This window comes from Ovis aries, unplaced genomic scaffold (genome assembly GCF_016772045.2).
Source record: "Ovis aries strain OAR_USU_Benz2616 breed Rambouillet unplaced genomic scaffold, ARS-UI_Ramb_v3.0 scaffold_85, whole genome shotgun sequence".
NCBI lineage: Eukaryota > Metazoa > Chordata > Mammalia > Artiodactyla > Bovidae > Ovis > Ovis aries.
The window spans coordinates 1,540,619-1,560,225 of NW_024599827.1; the positions used below are offsets into that span (position 1 = coordinate 1,540,619).

The 19,607-nt window shown below is 40.0% G+C and overlaps 2 protein-coding genes across 7 annotated transcripts in view; one reads left to right on the forward strand and one right to left on the reverse strand.

Annotated features, from left to right (window-relative positions):
• Positions 1 to 16,981, forward strand: part of HDGFL3 (HDGF like 3) — a 79,493-nt gene extending 62,512 nt beyond the window's left edge. For 2 of the 4 annotated variants that reach the window (XM_027957110.3, XM_060408767.1), the window contains exons 5-6: positions 36 to 182; positions 12,197 to 16,981. In XM_027957110.3, coding sequence (XP_027812911.1) covers positions 36 to 182; positions 12,197 to 12,202 — 153 coding nt within the window. In that variant the 3' untranslated portion in view covers positions 12,203 to 16,981. Of the gene's footprint in view, positions 1 to 35; positions 11,023 to 12,196 lie in introns of those variants that run through there. The other 2 variants (XM_060408768.1, XM_060408769.1) reach the window with 1 other exon arrangement.
• TM6SF1 (transmembrane 6 superfamily member 1) overlaps positions 13,921 to 19,607 on the reverse strand; it is a 30,175-nt gene continuing 24,488 nt past the window's right edge. For 2 of the 3 annotated variants that reach the window (XM_027957106.3, XM_027957107.3), the window contains one exon: positions 13,921 to 15,013. In XM_027957106.3, the coding sequence (XP_027812907.1) occupies positions 14,822 to 15,013 (192 nt within the window). In that variant the 3' untranslated portion in view covers positions 13,921 to 14,821. The remainder of the gene's footprint in view (positions 15,014 to 19,607) is intronic. The other variant, XM_042242632.2, reaches the window with a different exon arrangement.

Consider the following 19,607-nt stretch of genomic DNA (forward strand, 5'->3'; position numbering starts at 1 on the left):
TTTGACTGTAATTTTTAACTTGTCTAAACCTTTAGAAATCCTCTAAACAGTCCCGGAAATCTCCAGGAGACGAAGATGACAAAGACTGCAAAGAAGAAGAAAATAAAAGCAGCTCTGAGGGTGGAGATGCCGGCAATGACACAAGAAACACAACTTCAGACTTGCAAAAAACCAGTGAAGGGGTAAGAATATGCCTGTAACGTTTCCTACCTTCCTGTTCACCTGGAAGCACTCTGCCTCAGAAGGGGTTCGTATCTCAGCATTAGTAAACGTGGCCTTGGTGATGGAGAACATGCTCAGTTGGACCTATACATTCATTCCCTGCTCCTGAATAAGTGATGAGCTGCTCACAGTCTGAGAACAAAAGACAGCCATGTGGGAATTACACCTGCCCATCAGTTTGGAACTCAAACAGGTTTATTCTCTTTTAAACTAACTTCAGCAGCTTGTGAGTTTTTGAAAAGTTAGGCATGAAGTACTGAAATGATGAAATGCCACCTCAGAATTTGACAGTTGTTTTTCTTTTATTATAAAATGAATGGCATGTTCAAAATAGGGTATTTTATAACGCTCCTTCTTTCCTAGAAGCAGTATGTAATATAATATACCCAGGGGACTTTAAATATTTAAATATTCAAACTATATGTGAATGTAAATGTTTAAAGTAACCAAGGGGGAAAGTTGTCTTGAATCTTGTTCACTAGTATTAACCTCTGTCAGTAACTTCAAGGTCACAGGCAAGTCAACATTTGTAAAAGTTTTAGTGAAGGCAGATTTGCCCCTAGTCATTTTCCATGGATCTTTATGAAGACTAACTGGACAGCAGCAAATCATTTTAAAACAGTATCCATAAAATAAGTTATTACTCTTTAGTTCTGACTTCATTTCTGGTCTGCTTTTGTCAGTACTGTTTACCTCTCAGCTGTCTCCTGCTTCTAGTAACCCATGTTTATTCCCAAGTTATGACAATTCTAACTACTCCCTTGTTCCTCTTACACAGCGCAGCTTCACTCTGTCCTCTGCCTGCCTGCCTTCTCTCGACCTCTCCAGTAAATAGACCCCTCTCATTACCTATACACATAGCCCTCCCAGGGACACTGAGCTGCTAACAGTCACCAAAGGCTTGAGTACCTGACTTAGACTCAGTTTTCATCTCACCTGCTACCTTCACCTAGGTATCTTTAATATGCATATAGCAAAAACTCCCACCACATGTCTCCCCTTTACTACCAACTTCATGTCTGGCTGCACTTCCTGTGATAAAGAAGGAGGCAGTCTATACCCTTACTACTCCATGTGCAGCCTGCAGACCAGTAACACCAACATCATCTGGAGGCTTGTTAGAAATGCAGAATCCAGGCTCAACCCTAGACTTAACCAAGCCAGAATCTGCATGTTAACTAAACTTCCAAGTTATTCATCCACACATGACAGTGTGAGAAGCACTAAGCTCTACCTTTCTATCATCAGAGTCCAGAATATCATCTCCTCCTACCTTCTCCAAGGTTACCGCCTCACCCCCATCACTTGTCCCCCCTCTCTCCTGTGCCTTTCCTTTCTTTCCCACTGCTCCTTACTCTCTGCCTCTAAACAGTATTAGGTCTCCCTTACCCTTATAGGAGCTTCCCTTGTGGGTCACGGAGAAGGCAATGGCACCCCACTCCAGTACTCTTGCCTGGAAAATCCCATGGACGGAGGAGCCTGGTAGGCTGCAGTCCATGGTGTTGCTAAGAGTCGGACACAACTGAGCGACTTGACTTTCACGTTTCACTTTCATGCATTGGAGAAGGAAATGGCAACCCACTCCAGTGTTCTTGCCTGGAGAGTCCCAGGGATGGTGGAGCCAGGTGGGCTGCCGTCTATGGGGTCGCACAGAGTCGGACACTACTGAAGTGACTTAGCAGCAGCTTGTGGGTCAGCTGGTAAAGAATCGCCTGCAATGCAGGAGACATGGGTTCAATCACTGGGTTGGGAAGATTCCCTGGAGAAGGGAAAGGCTTCCCACTCCAGTATTCTGGCCTAGAGAATTCTAGATCGCCAAGAGTCGAATAGGACTGAGCGACTTTCACTTTCACTTTACCATTATAGATACCTCCCTTCTGCTGTATGTCCTACTCTTTCCACCTTTCTCTTCATCTCTAATTTCTTAAAAGTTATTTTTTTCCTCCCAATGTCCATTGTCTCACCCACTCATGACTTAACCCCCAACACTCTTGTTTCTCCTTTGCTATTTCATTGAAACTGCTCTTGTAAAGGTCCCTAGTGATCCTCCCATTGCCAAACCCAGTGTCTGCTTTAGTCTTAGTCTGCAGCATTTAGTACCATTGACTACTTTCTCCTTCTGGCTGTGCCTCCAGCTCACTAGTCTCTTCTGCTTCTCCCAGTTTCTTCTCAGTCTCTTTCTGGAGTGCTTTCCTCCAGGCTGTCTTGGCACACTTCTAGTCTGAAAGTTTCCCCTCTGTCCATCTTAGGCATTCTCATGGCTTCAACTGTCATATATGACTGATGGCTTCCCATTCTGTATCTCTTGTATTGTAGATTCATTTTTCTGTTAATGAAACCATCTCTACTTTAATATCTTGAAAGCCACTCAGAAGACAGTTGCCATCGGAAGTAGCAAGTCAGCGTGGTAGCAGCTGACACTTTGACTGTGTGCCCAATCTGTGCTCAGTGCTGCCCCTGCACTTAGTCCTCATGTAGATCCCAGGAGGCAGGTGCCAGGTGCTCTGTACTTTGTAGCTGGGTAAGCTGAAGCCGAAAGGATGAGCAGGGTCACACAGCTCGTCAGGGCCTGAATTAGAAGCAAGGGCCTAAGATCTTTTTATTTCTACCCTGTGTCTAATAATATTATTTTATATACAAAAGGATATATATAATATCAAGTAGTAAGCAATACCAGAGACCCTACCACTCAACCCCAAAAATAGAATATAACAATAACTTGTATCCATTTATATGTTCTTTCCCATCCCATCTTCTTCCTACCCACAGATAACCACTAGTGTTGTATTTACCATTTCCTTCCATTTTCAAAAACTTAGCCCATGCCTAACATACAGGTATATACTTAAACAATAATAAAATTTTGCTCCTTTTTGAGCTTTTTTAAAAATGATGACATTTACTCACTACTGTGCTTCCAAGATTCCTTCATGGGGTTATATGTGTTTACTCATTTCCCATTACCTTATAATACTCAATTCTATAAGTATATCGCAACTTCTTTATCCATCCTTCTGTTGACAGGCATTTTGGTCATTTCCAGCTTTTTGCAGTTAGGAATTGTGTTGCTGTGAATATTTCCATATTGTCTCCTAGTGTACACATGCAAGGGTTTCCTTAAGGGTATGTAAACTCAGACTGGACAGGCTGAGTCACAACTGTTTTTATGGTGTTTATAAGATAATGCCGAATTACGTCCCTAAGTTGTTGGACCAGCTTATATTCTACTATCCATGTATGAGTTCCCTGTCACTTGTCATTGTCAGACTTTAAAATTCTTCCCAATATAGTGGGTGAAAATTCTAGTCTTAATTTGTGATTCTTTGATCAGTAATGAAGTTGAGCCTCTTTTTACCTGTTTGACCACCTGTGCTTCCTCTTTTGTGCAGTGCTTGATTTGCAAATTTTGCCCATTTTCTTACTGAATTTATTTTCCTACTGACATGTAAAGGACTCCTTTACATATTCTGGATTCTAACAAACATGGGTGGTCATGTGCATTATAGACATCTTCTTCAAGTTTGTGGCTTTTCTGTTCAATTTCTTAATGATACCTGTTAGTGAATAGACATTTTTCATTTTATTGTAGTCAGATATATCAAAATTTTCTTGTTATGGTTGTCATTTTTGTATATTGTTTGAGAAATCCATTCCTATCCCAAAGTCAGAAAGATATTCTCCCGTATTTCATTTTAAAATTGTAAACTTTCGTTTTTAACATTTTAGTGTTTAATCCATCTAGAATTGACCTTTGTGTGGGTTACGAGATAGGATCCCACGGCATTTTCCCCACAGCATAATCATTTAACCAGTACCATGTATTAAACAGTCTCTCTATTCCTCTCTGATATGCATTGTCATCTGTTATGTAGCCATGGGTCTCTCTGGGTTCTCTATTCTGTTCCTTTGGTCAGTACTACAGTTTCTTAATTACAGTAGCTTTATAATGTGTCCTGATATCTTATAGGGCAAGTAGCCTAATGTGGGGGGCTTTCTAGGTGGTACAGTAGTAAAGAATCCGCCTGTCAATGTAGAAGACGCGAGAGACGGGTTCAATTCCTGGGTCGGAAGATCCCCTGGAGAAGGAAATGGCTACCCACTCCAGTATTCTTGCCTGGGAAATCCCATGGACAGAGGAGCCTGGTGGGCTACACTCCATGTTGCAAAGAGTTGGACATGACTGAGCACACACACAGGCAGCCTAATTTTTTTTCCTCAGATATTTTTTAGACACAGTCTAGGATAGAAGGTTAAGAGGGCCTTTTTTTCTTGATGGGAGAATTTCCAGCACATAGGCTGGTAAGAATGATCCAAATGTAGAATGATCACAAAATAATAATGTAGGAAAGAATTGCCAAAGTAGGACTCTTCAGAAGGCAAACAGGCATAAAATCCAGTGCACATCTGGAGGGCCTGCCTTAGTTCATGCACTGAAACAGGAGGAACTTACGTGCCTCTACGCTCAACACTCTGTGTTTTCCTCCTGTTGGGCGCGGGGGCAGGTAAGTGGGTACCTGGGGTGAGAGCTTGTAAAAGTTATCATCTGATTGCTTCTGTCTCCTTAGGAAGCAAGGTCAACAATTGAGAGTGAGAGCAGGAAGAAGTGTTGAAATTTTGAGAGGAGGAAAAGGGACAAAATAGTTAGAATACAAAAGTGACTGGACTTTGGAACAGCAGGAAGGGCCCACTCGAGGTTAGTGGTCATTAATTTAAGAACATTCAGATGGCTGTGTGTTTTTCTCCAGGCGTATTCAATTGTGTGATCACGAAAAGTAGAGAACCGAGTTTATCCAGAATTGGAGTTTGCCCAGAGAGCAAAGTAAAGGAAGTTTGAGGCAAGGGAGTTGAGGGTGTATGTGGGGAAGAGATTAATTATAATGTTGGACACATGGAATCCAAAACATGTTCAGAGGGAAACAGGATGTGAAGAAGGGACAGGATCAACAGATTTTGAATATCAAAGAGTTCTTGGAGTTAGAGTACTAGGTAAAGGGAATGCGCTGGAAAGACAAGTAGAGGTGAAATAGTCAGATGTCTAGATGGAATTACGGAAGCAGGCGGCAGGGCTGGTACTCTTGATGTCTTCAGTAAGATAGGTTTTCATTGTGTGAGCCCTGTTCACATCGCAGAACATTTAGTACCCTTGGCCCCTGCTCATTAAATGCCATTGAAAACTCCAACCTACAATGTTCCCGTGAAAGTGAAGTCACTCAGTCATGTCCGACTCTTTGCGACCCTGTGGACTGTAGCCTGCCAGGCTCCTCTGTCCATGGGATTCTCCAGGCAAGAATACTGGAGTGGGTTGCCACTTCCTTCTCCAGGGGATCTTCCCAACCCAGGGATCGAACCCGGGTCTCCTGCATTGCAGGCAGTTGCTTTATCCTCTGAGCCATCAGAGAAGCATAATTTCCCCCTAGAAAACAGTGACCTAGTATTTACAAATGCTCTCAGTGGTTAAAAATTGCTTGTTTAAGAAATAACCATGGAAATGAGCAGCTAAGGTGAGGTAGCAGACAATATTTTTAGGGAAGAGGAAGTCCAGGAACTAAGAGGTTATAGTATTGCAAAGACAATCTCTGTGCATGTTGACATCCAGCAGTTAGGATGCTGAATGACAGTGAGCCAGAGCTGACATCTTCAAGGAGTCAGAGAGAGTGACTGGGGAGTCTTGGAGAAGACTGCAGTAGGGAAGGGGTGGCATCTTACAGCATTGAGACTAAAGTCCAGAAGGATTTTTTTCCTGGCGGGAAGCACAGAGAGAGGAAGAATAGCTAGAAATAGTAGTAAGGTTAAGGTCACCTTCCCCACCTCCAGGGCCTGTAGTATGAGAGCTGCCATATGTATGCAGTATGTAGCAGAGGAGAAGGTTACCCCCCGGGGGGTGCAGAGAAAGCAACAGCAGGATCTCCAGGGTGAAGCTAGATTGCAGTCAGAACAAGTTGATGAATAAAGTATCTTGGGAATGAAGAAGGTTTGCTGATGGCTGACTGTAATTTCCAAGGGAAGCTAAAGGCAAAGGAGAAAAGGAAGGATATACCCATCTGAATGCAGAGTTCCAAAGAATAGCAAGGAGAGAAAAGAAAGCCTTCCTCAGCGATCAATGCAAAGAAATAGAGGAAAACGAGAATGGAAGAGACTAGAGATCTCTTCAAGAAAATTAGAGATACCAAGGGACCATTTCATGCAAAGATGGGCACAATAAAAGACAGAAATGGTATGGAACTAACAGAAGCAGAACATACTAAGAAGAGATGGCAAGAATACACAAAAGAACTATACAAAAAAGATCTTCATGACCCAGATAATCATGATGGTGTGATCACTCACCCAGAGCCAGACATCCTGGAATGCAAAGTCAAGTGGGCCTTAGGAAGTATCATTACAAACAAAGCTAGTGGAGGTGATAGAATTCCAGTTGAGCTATTTCAAATCCAAAAAGATGATGCTGTGAAAGTGCTGCACTCAATATGTCATCAAATCTGGAAAACTCCGCAGTGGCCACAGGAGTGGAAACAGTCAATTTTCATTCCAATCCCAAAAGAAGGCAGTGCCAAAGAATGTTCAAACTACTGCACACTTGCACTCATCTCACACACTAACAAAGTATTCAAATTCTCCAAGCCAGGCTTCAACAGTACATGAACCATGAAATTCCAGATGTTCAAGCTGGTTTTAGAAGAGGCAGAGGAACCAGAGATCAATTTGCCAACATTCGTTGGGTCGTCAAAAAAGCAAGAGAGCTCCAGAAAAGCATCTGCTTCTGCTTTATTGACTATGCCCAAGGCTTTGACAGTGTGGATCACAACAAAGTGTGGAAAATTCTTCAAGAGATGAGAATACTAGACGACCTTACTTGACTCCTGAGAAATTATGCAGGTCCAGAAGCAACAGTTGGGAACTGGAAATGGAAGAACAGACTGGTTCCAAATAGGAAAAGGAGTACGTCAAGGCTGTATATTGTCACCCTCCTTATTTAATTTATATGCAGAGTACATCATGCAAAATGCCGGGCTGGATGAAGCACAAGCTGGAATCAAGATTGCTGGGAGAAATATCAATAACCTCAGATATGCAGTTGACACCACCCTTATGGCAGAAAGCGAAGAAGTAAAGAGCCTCTTGATGAAAGTGAGAGGAGAGTGAAAAAGCTGGTTTAAAACTCAACATTCAAAAAATAAAAAATAAAAAAGATAAAACTTAACATTCAGAAAACTAAGATCATGGCATCTGGTCCCATCACTTCATGGCAAATACATGGGTCAACAGTGAGAGACTTTATTTTGGGGGGCTCCAGAATCACTGCAGATGGTGACTGCAGCCATGAAACAAAAGACACTCCTTGGAAGAAAAGCTATGGCAAATCTAGACAGCATATTAAAAAGCAGAGACATTACTTTGCCGAAAAATGGTCCATCTTATCAAAGCTAAGGTTTTTCTGGTAGTCATGTATGGATGTGTGAGTTGGGACTATAGAGAAAGCTGAGCCCTGAAGAATTGATGCTTTTGAACTGTGGTGTTGGAGAAGACTCTTGAGAGTCCCTTGGACTGCAAGGAGAGCAAACCAGTCAATCCTAAAGGAAATCAGTCCTGAATATTAACTGGAAGCACTGATGCTGAAGCTGAAACTCCAATACTTTGGCCACCTGATGCGAAGAACTGATTGGAAAGACCCTGATTCTGGGAAAGATTGAAGGCAGGAGAAGAAGGAGATGACAGGATATGATGGTTGGATGGCATCACCGATTCAATGGACATGAGTTTGAGCAAGCTCTGGGAGAGCGTGATGACAGGGAAGCCTGGCATGCTGCAGTCCATCGGCACAAAGAATCAGACACAACTGAGCAACTGAACTGAACCGACTGTAATATCCAAGGGACCCAGTGGAAGAGACTAAGGAATTGGGGGGCAGGGGAAGGCTGGCATTCAAGAGATGAGGTTGTAAATGAACAGAACAAAGTGTCAGGGATGAGAGTCCAGGATGTGATAGATGCTCTGGAGCCCATCTTGTGGCAGGAAGGATTGATTGCTCAGGGCAGAGGGTGTTATTGGAGTGGGTAGCCATTCCCTTCTCCCGGGGATCTTCCTGACCCAGGGATCGAACCTGAGTCTCCTGCATTGCAAGCAGATTCTTTAATGTCTGAGCCACCAGGGGAGCCCCCAAAAGGATTACTGTCTCAGGGCAGAGGGTGGGGTGGAAGTCACATATATTGGTGAAGAAAGAAGAGGTTCTTACAAGGAGCCCATAGAATTCCAAGACTCCCTTTATGTCTGGATGCTTTCTGCCTTCATCCTTCCTCTAGCAGAAGCATGAGCAGAAAGGGGCAGGCTGCAGGGCACGTAGAGCTCCCTTCTTGACTCACTGAAGTGGAGGTGACTTTGTGGCCAGGACGCCATGCAGATAATACACTGCTGTGTTAATACCTCTTGCCGTGAACAAGTAACTCCAAGACTCAGTGGCTTAAAATAGCATTTTCTATGGGTCAGGAACCAAAATAGATGTAACTTGTTGATACCTCTATCTCCACATCTCTCCAAAACTGCAATTAATGTATTAGCAGGAGCTCAAATCTTTTTTGAGTTGAGGCTTGGCTTGGGGCTTGGTCCTTTTCCAGGCTCACTCAGGAAGTTGTTGGCAGGATTTGGTCACTCATAGTTATTCGATCGAGGGCTTCAGTGCTTCACTGACTGTTGGCCAAAGGCCTCCCTTGGTTCCCTGCCACATGAGTCTCTCCATAAGGCAGCTCCAGCATGGCAGCTGGCTTCATTAGCAAGAGAGAGGGTGGGAGCAACACGGAAGTCAACCTTTTGTTCTCCAATCTCAGACGCGATATCCCATCACTTTTGCCTCATTCAGTTCATTAGACAAATGTCACCAGATCTAACCTACTCTAAAAGGTAGGGTGTTACACAAGGGTATGAATTTAAGGAGGCAGGTGTCACTGAGATCCATGTCAGAAAGCTGCCCCACCCTGAACCAAGCACTGACAACAAGGAGATAACTGGCTTAGACCAGTCAGGTTCTGCCCATCCCTGACACTGGAGTCAAGTCCCCTAATCACAAGGATGTCACATAGTTGTGAGGAGGAGCAAAGGACAGAATAAATGTGGGGTGGACAGCCAGAGGGTTCACTGTCGCCACTAATCAGTGTTCCTGCCTTTATTCTTCTGGCTCAGGACCTGTTGTTCTTCCTACCATCTGGTGCTGCTGGTGCCCTCCACATCAGGCCCAGTCTCCTGATTTCTGCATGAAATGGCCTTATCACTCTCACTTTAGTTTATCTTTTTAGCCTCACTTTTCACCATTCACTCTCATTTATTCCAGGCCGGTGGTTTATCAAGGTTTTTGGTCTCAGGACCCCTTTACTACTCTTAGAAGTTATTAAGGGCCCCAAAGAGTTTTTGTTATAGCTATTGATATTTACTTAATTAGAAATAAAAATAAAACTAATGATATTTATTTACTTTAAAATAATAGCAAACCCATTACTTAACATAAAATAACACATTTTGTGAAAAATAAATACATTTTCCAAAAAAAAAAGTTCTTGAGAAAAATTACACTTTTACATTTAAAAATATATATGTCTTTAATGTCTGCTTTAATAGAAACTCTCAGGCCATATTCTCATATCTGCTTCTGTATTGAGACTGTTGTGATATGTTATTTTGGTTGAAATGTAAGAAGAAAATGTAGTCTTCCATAGACATGTAGTTGAAAATGGAGATAGGAATATTTTAATAGTCTATTCAGGTCATTGTGTGTATTCTTTGATATTACACCAATTCTGTAAGTGGTCATTTCTTAGAGGTTAGTTGCAGTGTCGAATCTGAACCTCTTATATTCTGTTTGGTTAAAATCCATTGGACCATCTGGCACTATGAATTTCTTTTCATATTTGGAAAATATTTGTTCCCGAGTTACTTAAGTTTTCCAAATATTTCACTATGAAATTTTTTAAATCACATTTTAAATATCACTATCTTGTCCCCCCCCCAAAAAAAATCTTTACATTTTGGGAAGCTGATGATTTTAGAGAGGATTTAAGTTTTCTAGAATCCCAACCTTCACTTGCAAGCCCAAATTTTATCATTGGCAACGAATACTGTCAGTCATTTTCCATGAAGTAATAGGTTCGTTTCATTTATTTTTGACAAAATGCCAAATACTCAAGTCTGAGTAACCATAGTTTATCTGCCATATTTCCAAGAAAAATTGGTGCTCCATAAAAAGACCCTATGACTTCTCCAGCCTGTAACTTCTGCTTACTATGTTCTGGGTATCCTTCAGCCTGTTAGTGTACCTCACATTGAAATGCCTCAAGAGAGAACCCAGTGGATTAGCCAGCCGTTGTGCAAAATGAAACTGGTGTGGCGCTGAGCAGGGCAGCCAGTGCCTAAAGGCACAAGTCCTAGCTGCTTATGTTGGGGAGATCTGCAGTCTAGCAAACGGAACACTGTGCAGAATATCCACCAGTGTGAATGAGCAAGGTGTTCTTTTCATATGCAGATAGAGTGATTATGGTATGAGAAGTTAAATTAATTTGTAATTTGACTTTATTAATATAAGCACCCATTTAATAGTACCTCCACCCAAAAAGCATGTCCTTAAAGTTAGTCACATTCTGATAACCACTCTCACTGTTGGGGGCATTAATAATATTCTGAGGCTACTATCAGACCATGTGTTTTAAAAATATTCTTCAACATGGATTGAGTAGTTGTTACTGTGAGTTTTCTAACGATGTAAACATAGAATGTATTGCCTTTCACATTAATATTAATAAAGACATTGTTAAAGAAGTTTCTTTGGTTGATTAACAATTTTTCGTTGTTTTAATGGGTGTTTTCCTCCTTCACAAGGGAGGAAAATCCTCTAAGGCCTGTGAGTATAATCTTATTTCTAGTGCTTTTCTTTGTTAATAAATAATGAGAAAAATAAATAAATAAATAATGAGGAGTCACCAGGCACTATATCTTGCAAGTTCATAGATTTTTCATGTTTTTTTTAAGATTGGCTTTCTCATTTTGGTAAGAACAAAGAAGACTAAGAAATGTATTTCTGCTATCTTGAGGGGATAGTAGGTTTAGAAACTTTCCTCTTTGAAGGTTCTGGAATTAGTTGTATATTATGTATGGTGCAGGGTAGAGTTCAGCTACATAAGTGAAAACCATACCCATGAATGATGACAAGCATCATACAAACAAGTTCATTCACTTAGTGAAGTGAAGAGCTGAAGCAGGCTGTTTTCAGAAAAAGTATTGGGGGCCCGAGTTCCCTCTTTCATTTATCCCACAAGAACAGTACTAAGGGGGTTAATGTATTTGGGTTAATGATGAAGAAACAAAAATAGCATCCGGGTGGGGAAATGTAACCTGACACAATTAAAAGTGGGACCCAAACTAAAACACAGTCCTTCTAGGAAATGGAAGTATTTTATCTTTGTCAAATGGAAACAATCTAAACTTGACAAAAATCTAGGCTTCCTTTCTCTTTGTATATCTTGACTTAATATTATTAACTCTTGTATTTCATTGAGCCATACTGTCACAAGTAATTAAATTATAAATATTACACAGAATAATTTGCAATTCTGCAAATACTTTTGAAATTTTAAGAAATTTACCTTTCTTTGTGATACCAGAATCACAAAGATGAATTATCTCCATTTTTGCCTTAATTTTATGTATCCCAGCAATGCATTGTCCTAGAGTTTTACAGAGTGCACGCTACTTCAGTGTCCTGCCAGACAATAGACAAAGTTTACACTAAAAATGCCCTAGTTTTTCCTTTAGCTTTTTGCACTGATTGGTATAATGCAAACCCTTAGAGACTATTCTTGCTAAGTATTGTTAATGCTGCAATGCAGAATTGGAATCGCAAAAAATCCAGGTATATAGTATAAAGATGTGCGTAGCTTATATTGTTAATATCCAGAATCATCTAAAGGCTTGTTTTCTTTGTGTTTTTTTCCAGACCTAACCACCATAATGAATGCTGCATACTAAGAAAACCACAAGAAGGTTATACGTTTGGTTGTCCAATATTCTCAGATTTGATATGAACCAACACATAGTCCTTGTTGTCATTGACAGAACCCCAGTTTGTATGTACATTATTCACATTCCTCTCTGATGTGTTTGGGGGAAAAAAAGACATTTTAGCCTTTTTTAAGGTTATTGACTTAATTTCATGTTATTTGGTTGCATGAAGTTGCCCTTAACCACTAAGGATTATCAAGATTTTTGCACAAGCTTATACAAGTCTAGGATCCTTTATCAAGGCAGTTATGTTCATTCACTCTTCTGCCTTTTACTCCACCATCACCAAACACTCAGTTAAATATAAATTAGCATTTTTTTAAAAGGACCACTCAACATAATGCTTAAGGGATTTCTTCTCTGTGACAGAACCCAGGAACCAATTCCTAGATACATAATGTTGGCATATTGAAGGTGAACTTAAAATTGTCCTTCAGTTTTGAGGCCATGTGTAAAGTTGAATCATATTGTAAAATACCTTTTCCTTATTAGAAATAGCTAGTTGACAACTTATACTTCTCAAAACTCATGTTGTTACGTACACAAACTCAGTTTCTATATGTGAAGTTAAGTGAGTCTTTTGTGTTACTCCAAGATAAAGGCAGTGATTTATTTTCTCCCAATGCCAATACAATTTGAGCTAATCACTCAAGCTGGATACTTTACATTTTAAAGCTGGACTCAGCAGTAGCCCTATGGGAAGTAAGACAAAGCATTGACTTTTAAATATAGACTTTTAAACGATCTGTTGTTTTCTTTTGGAACTAGAATTAGAATAGTTAATACTCATCCACAAACCATTATTATGTGTACATTATTGTTGCAATTGTGATAATAGAAAATTTTATTTATTTTTATGCCAACTTATATTGTGAGAACACATTTAGTCAGTTTGGGTTTTATCAATCCTGTTATGCTTGTCCTTGGAACATCTTTCGCGTATTCAAGGTTTGTAGTTGAAAAGTTTACTGTAAAAAAAAAAATCAAAAACAAAAAAATGTATTGTTTTTACAGAATAAATTTATTGGAATGTGTACTGGGAGTAAGAGTTGAGGTTGTAAACAACTAAGTTAGTGTAATTTGGCTTCATATATGTAATGTGAGGTATTAATGTAATTCATATATTAAAGCAAAAATTGTTAACAGCAAGCTGATAAGAGAATCAAGTGCAGGTGAGGCTTTTTCTTTTCTTTTTTTAAACACTCTGGGTTTTAGGACTTGTATTTTTTTTTTTTTTTTAACACTGGGGGGTAGGGAGAGGAACTGGCTACATGACTGCTTGCGTATCTGTGTTACTCACCAGTTCAGTGGACCCCTAAATTCACACTGGACCTTATCCATGCACTGATCTGGACACCGTTTTCTTTTAGGTTTTCTTATTTTGGTGATGAGCTAGTAAATAGCATGAAGGAAAAAATGTGAGCAGCTCTGAAAGCTTAGGGCCATTAGTGATGATGCTGGTGATGATGGGAGTGGTGACGATGGCACCTGAGGGCATAAGAGTACGGATCCACTTACCACTCCTGGGCACTGAGGCGGCGGCTGTGTTTGGGGTTTGTTTCTCTCATTTAGCAAATACTGATTTTCCTCTATTATACTCGACTCACGCTTCCACATGATGAACAGTTCATTTAAAAGAGAGTAGGAAAGCCAGTCCAGTTCTTTGTCCTTACAAGGTACTTTTTAATTTTGAATATTTTAATTTAAAATCAAGGAAATTTAATTAATTCATCAAAAGTCCTCTTCATCGCTCACACTAAAACATAAGGAGAACGTAGATGACATTTCGAATTGGAACGTATAAGTGACAGATTTTTAAAACAAAACTAAAGACCACAGAACTTTTTCTGAAAAAGAAAATACACAAAATGTTTCAAATTTAATAAGATTTGTCTTCATAAAAGGCCAAAAATAATTTATTAAAAATATACACAGAAACACAATAGAAATATTTCCAGTCACCAGTAAAATAAAGGTAATAAAGTTATAGATCCCTTCTTAACTGTTTAGACTCAATAAAAAATTTCAGTGAAAGCAGTTTTTGAAACCCCAGTGAATAATTCACTTTCCTTGGGAAAACACTTCTCAAACAACATTTTTAAATATTCTGGTAATTTGTCTTTTATAGTGAGGTTGATCATAAAGCATATACATCTTATATGCAAAAATATTCCTCCATTCTGTATTTGCTCGTTTGAAATTTTTAATATGCATAGGCCATTTTCACTTTCGAATGGTTACCTTTTCATATTAATTATTATAGGAGCTAAATTGTAATTTTTCACACTTATATTTAATATATACAAACAGAATATTGAGATAGGTGGTTGTTTATTCACAAATACCCTGAAATGTATTTCTTTAAACAGACTTTCTGAGTAACTTCAACTTTCCTTCAAAAAAAGATTTACCCACATAATTCCTATGATACAGAGTACAGAACAAGAACTGATGAATTCGCAAATGTTCCTGTGCAAGAAAAGAGTGGAATGGGGCCAGATATAGGTACCAAGATAGCAAAAGTCAGTCATCTGGAGAGAAAGAACATAAAACAGTGTTTTCATTCAACTTTTTCATCTGCTTTTGTTTTTATGAAGAATTCGGGTCTGTAGATACAGCGATAGGCCAGGAGCTGGGGAAGAACTCCATATGCTATGTTTAAGGCTAAAAAAATGATTTTCGCTTCTTCAGGGACTCTGTAGACATAAGCAGTTCTAGCATGAAGAGAAGCACCGATGTGAGAAAACTGAGCCTGTCATGTTAAAAAAAAAGGGGGGCGGGGGAGGGAGGTAAGCATAAGTTCTGTGTTCAGATGCATTCCTAAAGGTCCATTCAGACCATGCTCCTCTGCCTTCAAAACCAGATTTTCAAACAATCCAGAATCCTCAATATCTCATTGAACTTGGGGTCAGTCTTGATATAACCATTCAAATAAATTAAGCCTTCTTTAGCATGTCTTTATCAGGCTAACTGATTTTTAACCCATCTAGTGCCCACCCCGCCCAGTCCCATACCAAACAGTAGTGGCTCAATTTACAAAAGAAAAATCTGAATAAAATCTGCCTTGTCCTGATTTGCATTCTGGAGATATCCTATATAGGAACTCAGCTGCAGCTCACACAGTGTGTTCTAGTAAAAATGAAGCAAGTACAGAGATTAGACAGCTGAAATATTTTTAGCATAGCTATTTAAAGAGAAGCTCTGAAAACCTCAGCTTCATTTATATCAATTCTTTCACCTACTCCTTGGAGCAAGAGCTCAAAGCCCTTAATTATGCATTTTGCTTGTTTTTTTACTTGTATATTTGTTTTTCATGCAACTTAAAAAATACTAAGGGTTGTTTTGTAAGATAAGGTGGGGGTATGGATTTGTTCGCTCTTTTATAAAATGGCAAATGTACACGCACGCAACTTTTTCACATCAAATTATTGAGATGTCCGTCCAGCTTGTCAGCAAAAGCTGAATTTACAAAACATAAAGGCAAGCACTTCCCACTTGTATTTAGATACCTGCTCAGAACATACATTCCAGAATGTGCCAGTTGGCCTTTTTTGATACTTTTCATAAGCACAGGTGAAAACTATTAGAAAAAGGCTTCTGTGAAAGTATTTCCTCAGGATCCTTGTATCTTTACAAAATGCACCCCTGGAGTCTTTATTTCATATCATAACTGAAACTCAAGATATACATGAATAAAGGATTGGGAATTTAAATGTAGTAAGTGGTGACTTACTAGTTTATCAGGATCAGAGCAAAGAGACAAAAGATAAAAGGACAGAAATCATGAGAATGAAAATGAAATAACTTGCTTTAAATACGTATAAGTTATCTTAGATTTCCTTCCATATGAAATCAGTTTATCCTAAGTGGTTAACAGAACAAAAGTGTTACTTTAGCACTTGACTTTATGACAAGAAAAGGACAAGTTTTCATAAAGCAGTATGTATAAGGATGGTATCAGCAACAGGCATTTTAGCAGGTTACATTTTTACAAAATTCCTGATACATCCTGAGGGTGTCTGGTAGTCTTGTTCTTCTCTGGAGATAGGCATTAAATTAGCGTGAGTGGTGTGTTGCCAAGGACAAAGGCCAGTGCCAAGGCAGGAATCATCTGCCTGGTGATCTGTGAGCCACTGAGAGGGCTTTATCCTCAAACATACCACCCCCAGGGCCAGTGCCCAAACACAACCCACCAAATGCTTACAAAAGAGTTAAGGAAGGGCCTTTGAGAGGCTGCCCTGAGGACCTGCTCTTGTGGACATTGTAAGAACCCCCAACAGGAACTTGGCCCCCCATCACTATTTTTTTTCCCCAGGGCCAATTTTGAATAAAAATATTTTTCTGAATATGTAACCAGACTTTTTCTTCTGGACTAGGTGCCAGATTTGACCCCTGATTTTCAGAAATGTGCATTTGTCTATCTTTTCAGACTTTACATATATCTCAGACAAATTTGGGGAAATGCAAACCACAGTTTAAGAGACTAATATGAACAGTCATGCCTACTTGCATAGGGAACCTGCTTAAAAAGTCTAATATCATAGGCTCTTTTCCTGCACTAACCAGTGCAGTTAATACCTCATTTTCACAAACAGCAAACTCATGGGAACATTAAAAAATGATCATGTCCTTTAGATTGTAAGCCCATTGGGCAGGTACTGTGTCTGAATTTTTGTGTGGCACCTCACATTGTTAGAGCTCAATAAACGTTCAACAGTAATGATCTTGTGACTGTCAAAATACAAAAAGCTTCTACAAGGCATTACTCTATTTTTATACCTATTTTAGTAGGCCTTTTGCTTCAGAATTATTTAATAAGGGGCAGAGGTGATCGAACCCAGGTCTTCTGCAGGCAGATCCTTTACCGTCTGAGCCACCAGGGAAGCCCAAGATGATTGCATTTCTAGTTAAAAGAGGTATGTAATTGAGAGAGGAGGCCTGAGGCCGGTCTTCTGTAGTTTCTGGTACTGCTCATAGTTCTGACAGGGTATTTAGAGTGGCCTCACCTATACCTGAGTGAGCAACCCAACCACAGCTTCCTCCCAAAGCTTATGGTGTCTGGTTTCCAGGATGCTGAAGTTTCAAAAGACCCTCAGTCTCACTTGAGAAGGGTTCCCTTCAAAGTACACAGCTGAGAAGGGGCTGCACTGAGCTTCCTGGTGATGTTCCCCACCAGCACACAAGACCTCCTTAGAACAGGGCCTGGAGAGCTCAACCGAGCATCCTGCTAGCATCTGGTGACCTGGTGACCTTATTGCTACTGAACTGACACATGGCCAGGATCACGGGTACAAGTTACAGGTCCCAGAAATTCCTCCAGAATTCAGAGATGTGAGTTTGAGCACCTCATCATTTTTCCTAAACTTCATTCTAATCATTTTTTACCTTAAGAGATTATGATTTTTAAAGAATGAATGGTTGGGATGGAAAATGAGGCAATAAAGGCAAAAAAAAAAAAAAGGCTTAATTTTTAATAGCTCTTGTTTTCTTACAGAGACAGCCTGGAAAGAATTTGAATAAAAATCCCAATCTTAGTTCCAGAAAAAAGAACTGAGTTGTGTGTGTCTATGTAAATGTAGGCAAAAACGAATGAGAACATGGGACAACAGCCAGGCTATTTGGCTGATACTTAAGCTAATCGAGAACCGTGTTACTGTTTCTTAGGGTTTTCTGAACACCATAGTCTTGGGGTTAAGAACACTGAATCTGGAAACAGACTGAAAGCTTCAAATCCCAATTCCACCAAAACCCAGCAATGTGACCTTGTGTTAGGTATGTAACTACCTCTGGCTCCTCGCCTGAAAAGCAAGGTAATAATGGAGCCCACCTCATAGGATTGTTACACAGGTTCAATGGCTTGATCTCTTGTCAGGTGCTTAGGACAGTGCCAAGCACATGGAGTTCTTCCATAGACAGACACAAAACCCAGCTGAAATGCTTGTTCGTGAGCTGGCACCCGACTTGGTTGAAAATCCAGGCACATTGTTTTTAGATTCCCTTGCTGATCTTTTGACAATGCCAAGACTGTGTGTCTCCACCAAAGAATAAGAAGCATATAAAGACAATAAACCCAAACTCTAGTTTTAAAACTAAATGAAGATGTTTAGAGGTGAATCAACATCAGAAGCAAATGATTAAAATGAGATTTGTAATTAGTATGCCAATTACTCATGTTCTTTCTAAACCTTTAGTCTCAGATGTTTTTTTCCTTAAAGGTTTCCATAAAGGAAAAAACTTCAAGAATTTGCCTCCCAGTAGAGTCAACTCTGGACAACCAAGTTACCCACAGATAAGCCTCCAGACCCTTTTGTGAGACAGTACATGGCACCTGAATAGATGGGGGACTGAGCGAGTCTGAACCCAGTGGGAAGGGTCATGCATTGCCTCTATGGCTGCAGCCTGCTTGCTGAATGGCACGGCAGGCTCCCAGCCACACCCACTGTGAATATGTCCCACAGCTGCTTCCAGTTTCTCTGATGTTTAGGTAACTATACACAACATACAGAGCTACAGATCACGTATCTTCTGAGAAACACAAGGCATTTCTCGAAACTTTCACTGGGGATCTTCTAACAACAGCAGTAATGAATGCAACAAAGAGGCTCACAGCTTTTGATGTGCCAGGCACTGCTCTACACCCTCTGCAGAGATTACTTCATGTAAGTAATCCTTGCAGCAACTCTATGAGGAAGGTACTGTTACTTAACAGAAGAGGAAACAAAGAGGTTAAGTAACCAAGGTCACTGAACTAATCAGTGACAGACCGAGAGCTGAACCAGTCTGCTTCCAGAGCTCACGTTCTTAACCATATTAACTACATCTTTTCAGGGATAAATTCTTCCACTGATAGAAATGGCTAATGAGTAGATCTAAGCAGCCTGTAATAAAGTTCATATGGGTTTCCAAAATATCTTAAAGGAAAACCCAAGCGAACTTTTTGGCCAACTCAATACTTTTCAAATTAGACTTGAAACTTCAATTTTGCATGGAAAGAGACTTGGGTTATGAATAAGTCCCCAGTGGGATTCTTTGGTGCCAAATGTGTCGTGGTTTTACTGTATTTTACTTCAGCTCTTGATTTATCTGATTTCTGAAGGCAGCAGGCTTGGCAGATTCCTAAATGGTCTGAAATGAGGGCCCTCATAACTACTAGCTATGTCTTCTGTTGACTTGTACTGGCCTAGAAGCTTTTCAAATATTTTTTTCTTAAGTTGCAGGTTCTTGGGAGTTTACTAGATCTTCCAGTAAAAGCAGATTTTTATAAACTCAGTGGGATCATGAATCCATAAAGCTTCTAAATCAGGAGTGGTAGTTTTTGCAAGCTAGGGGTGCTAGTCAAGCTATGG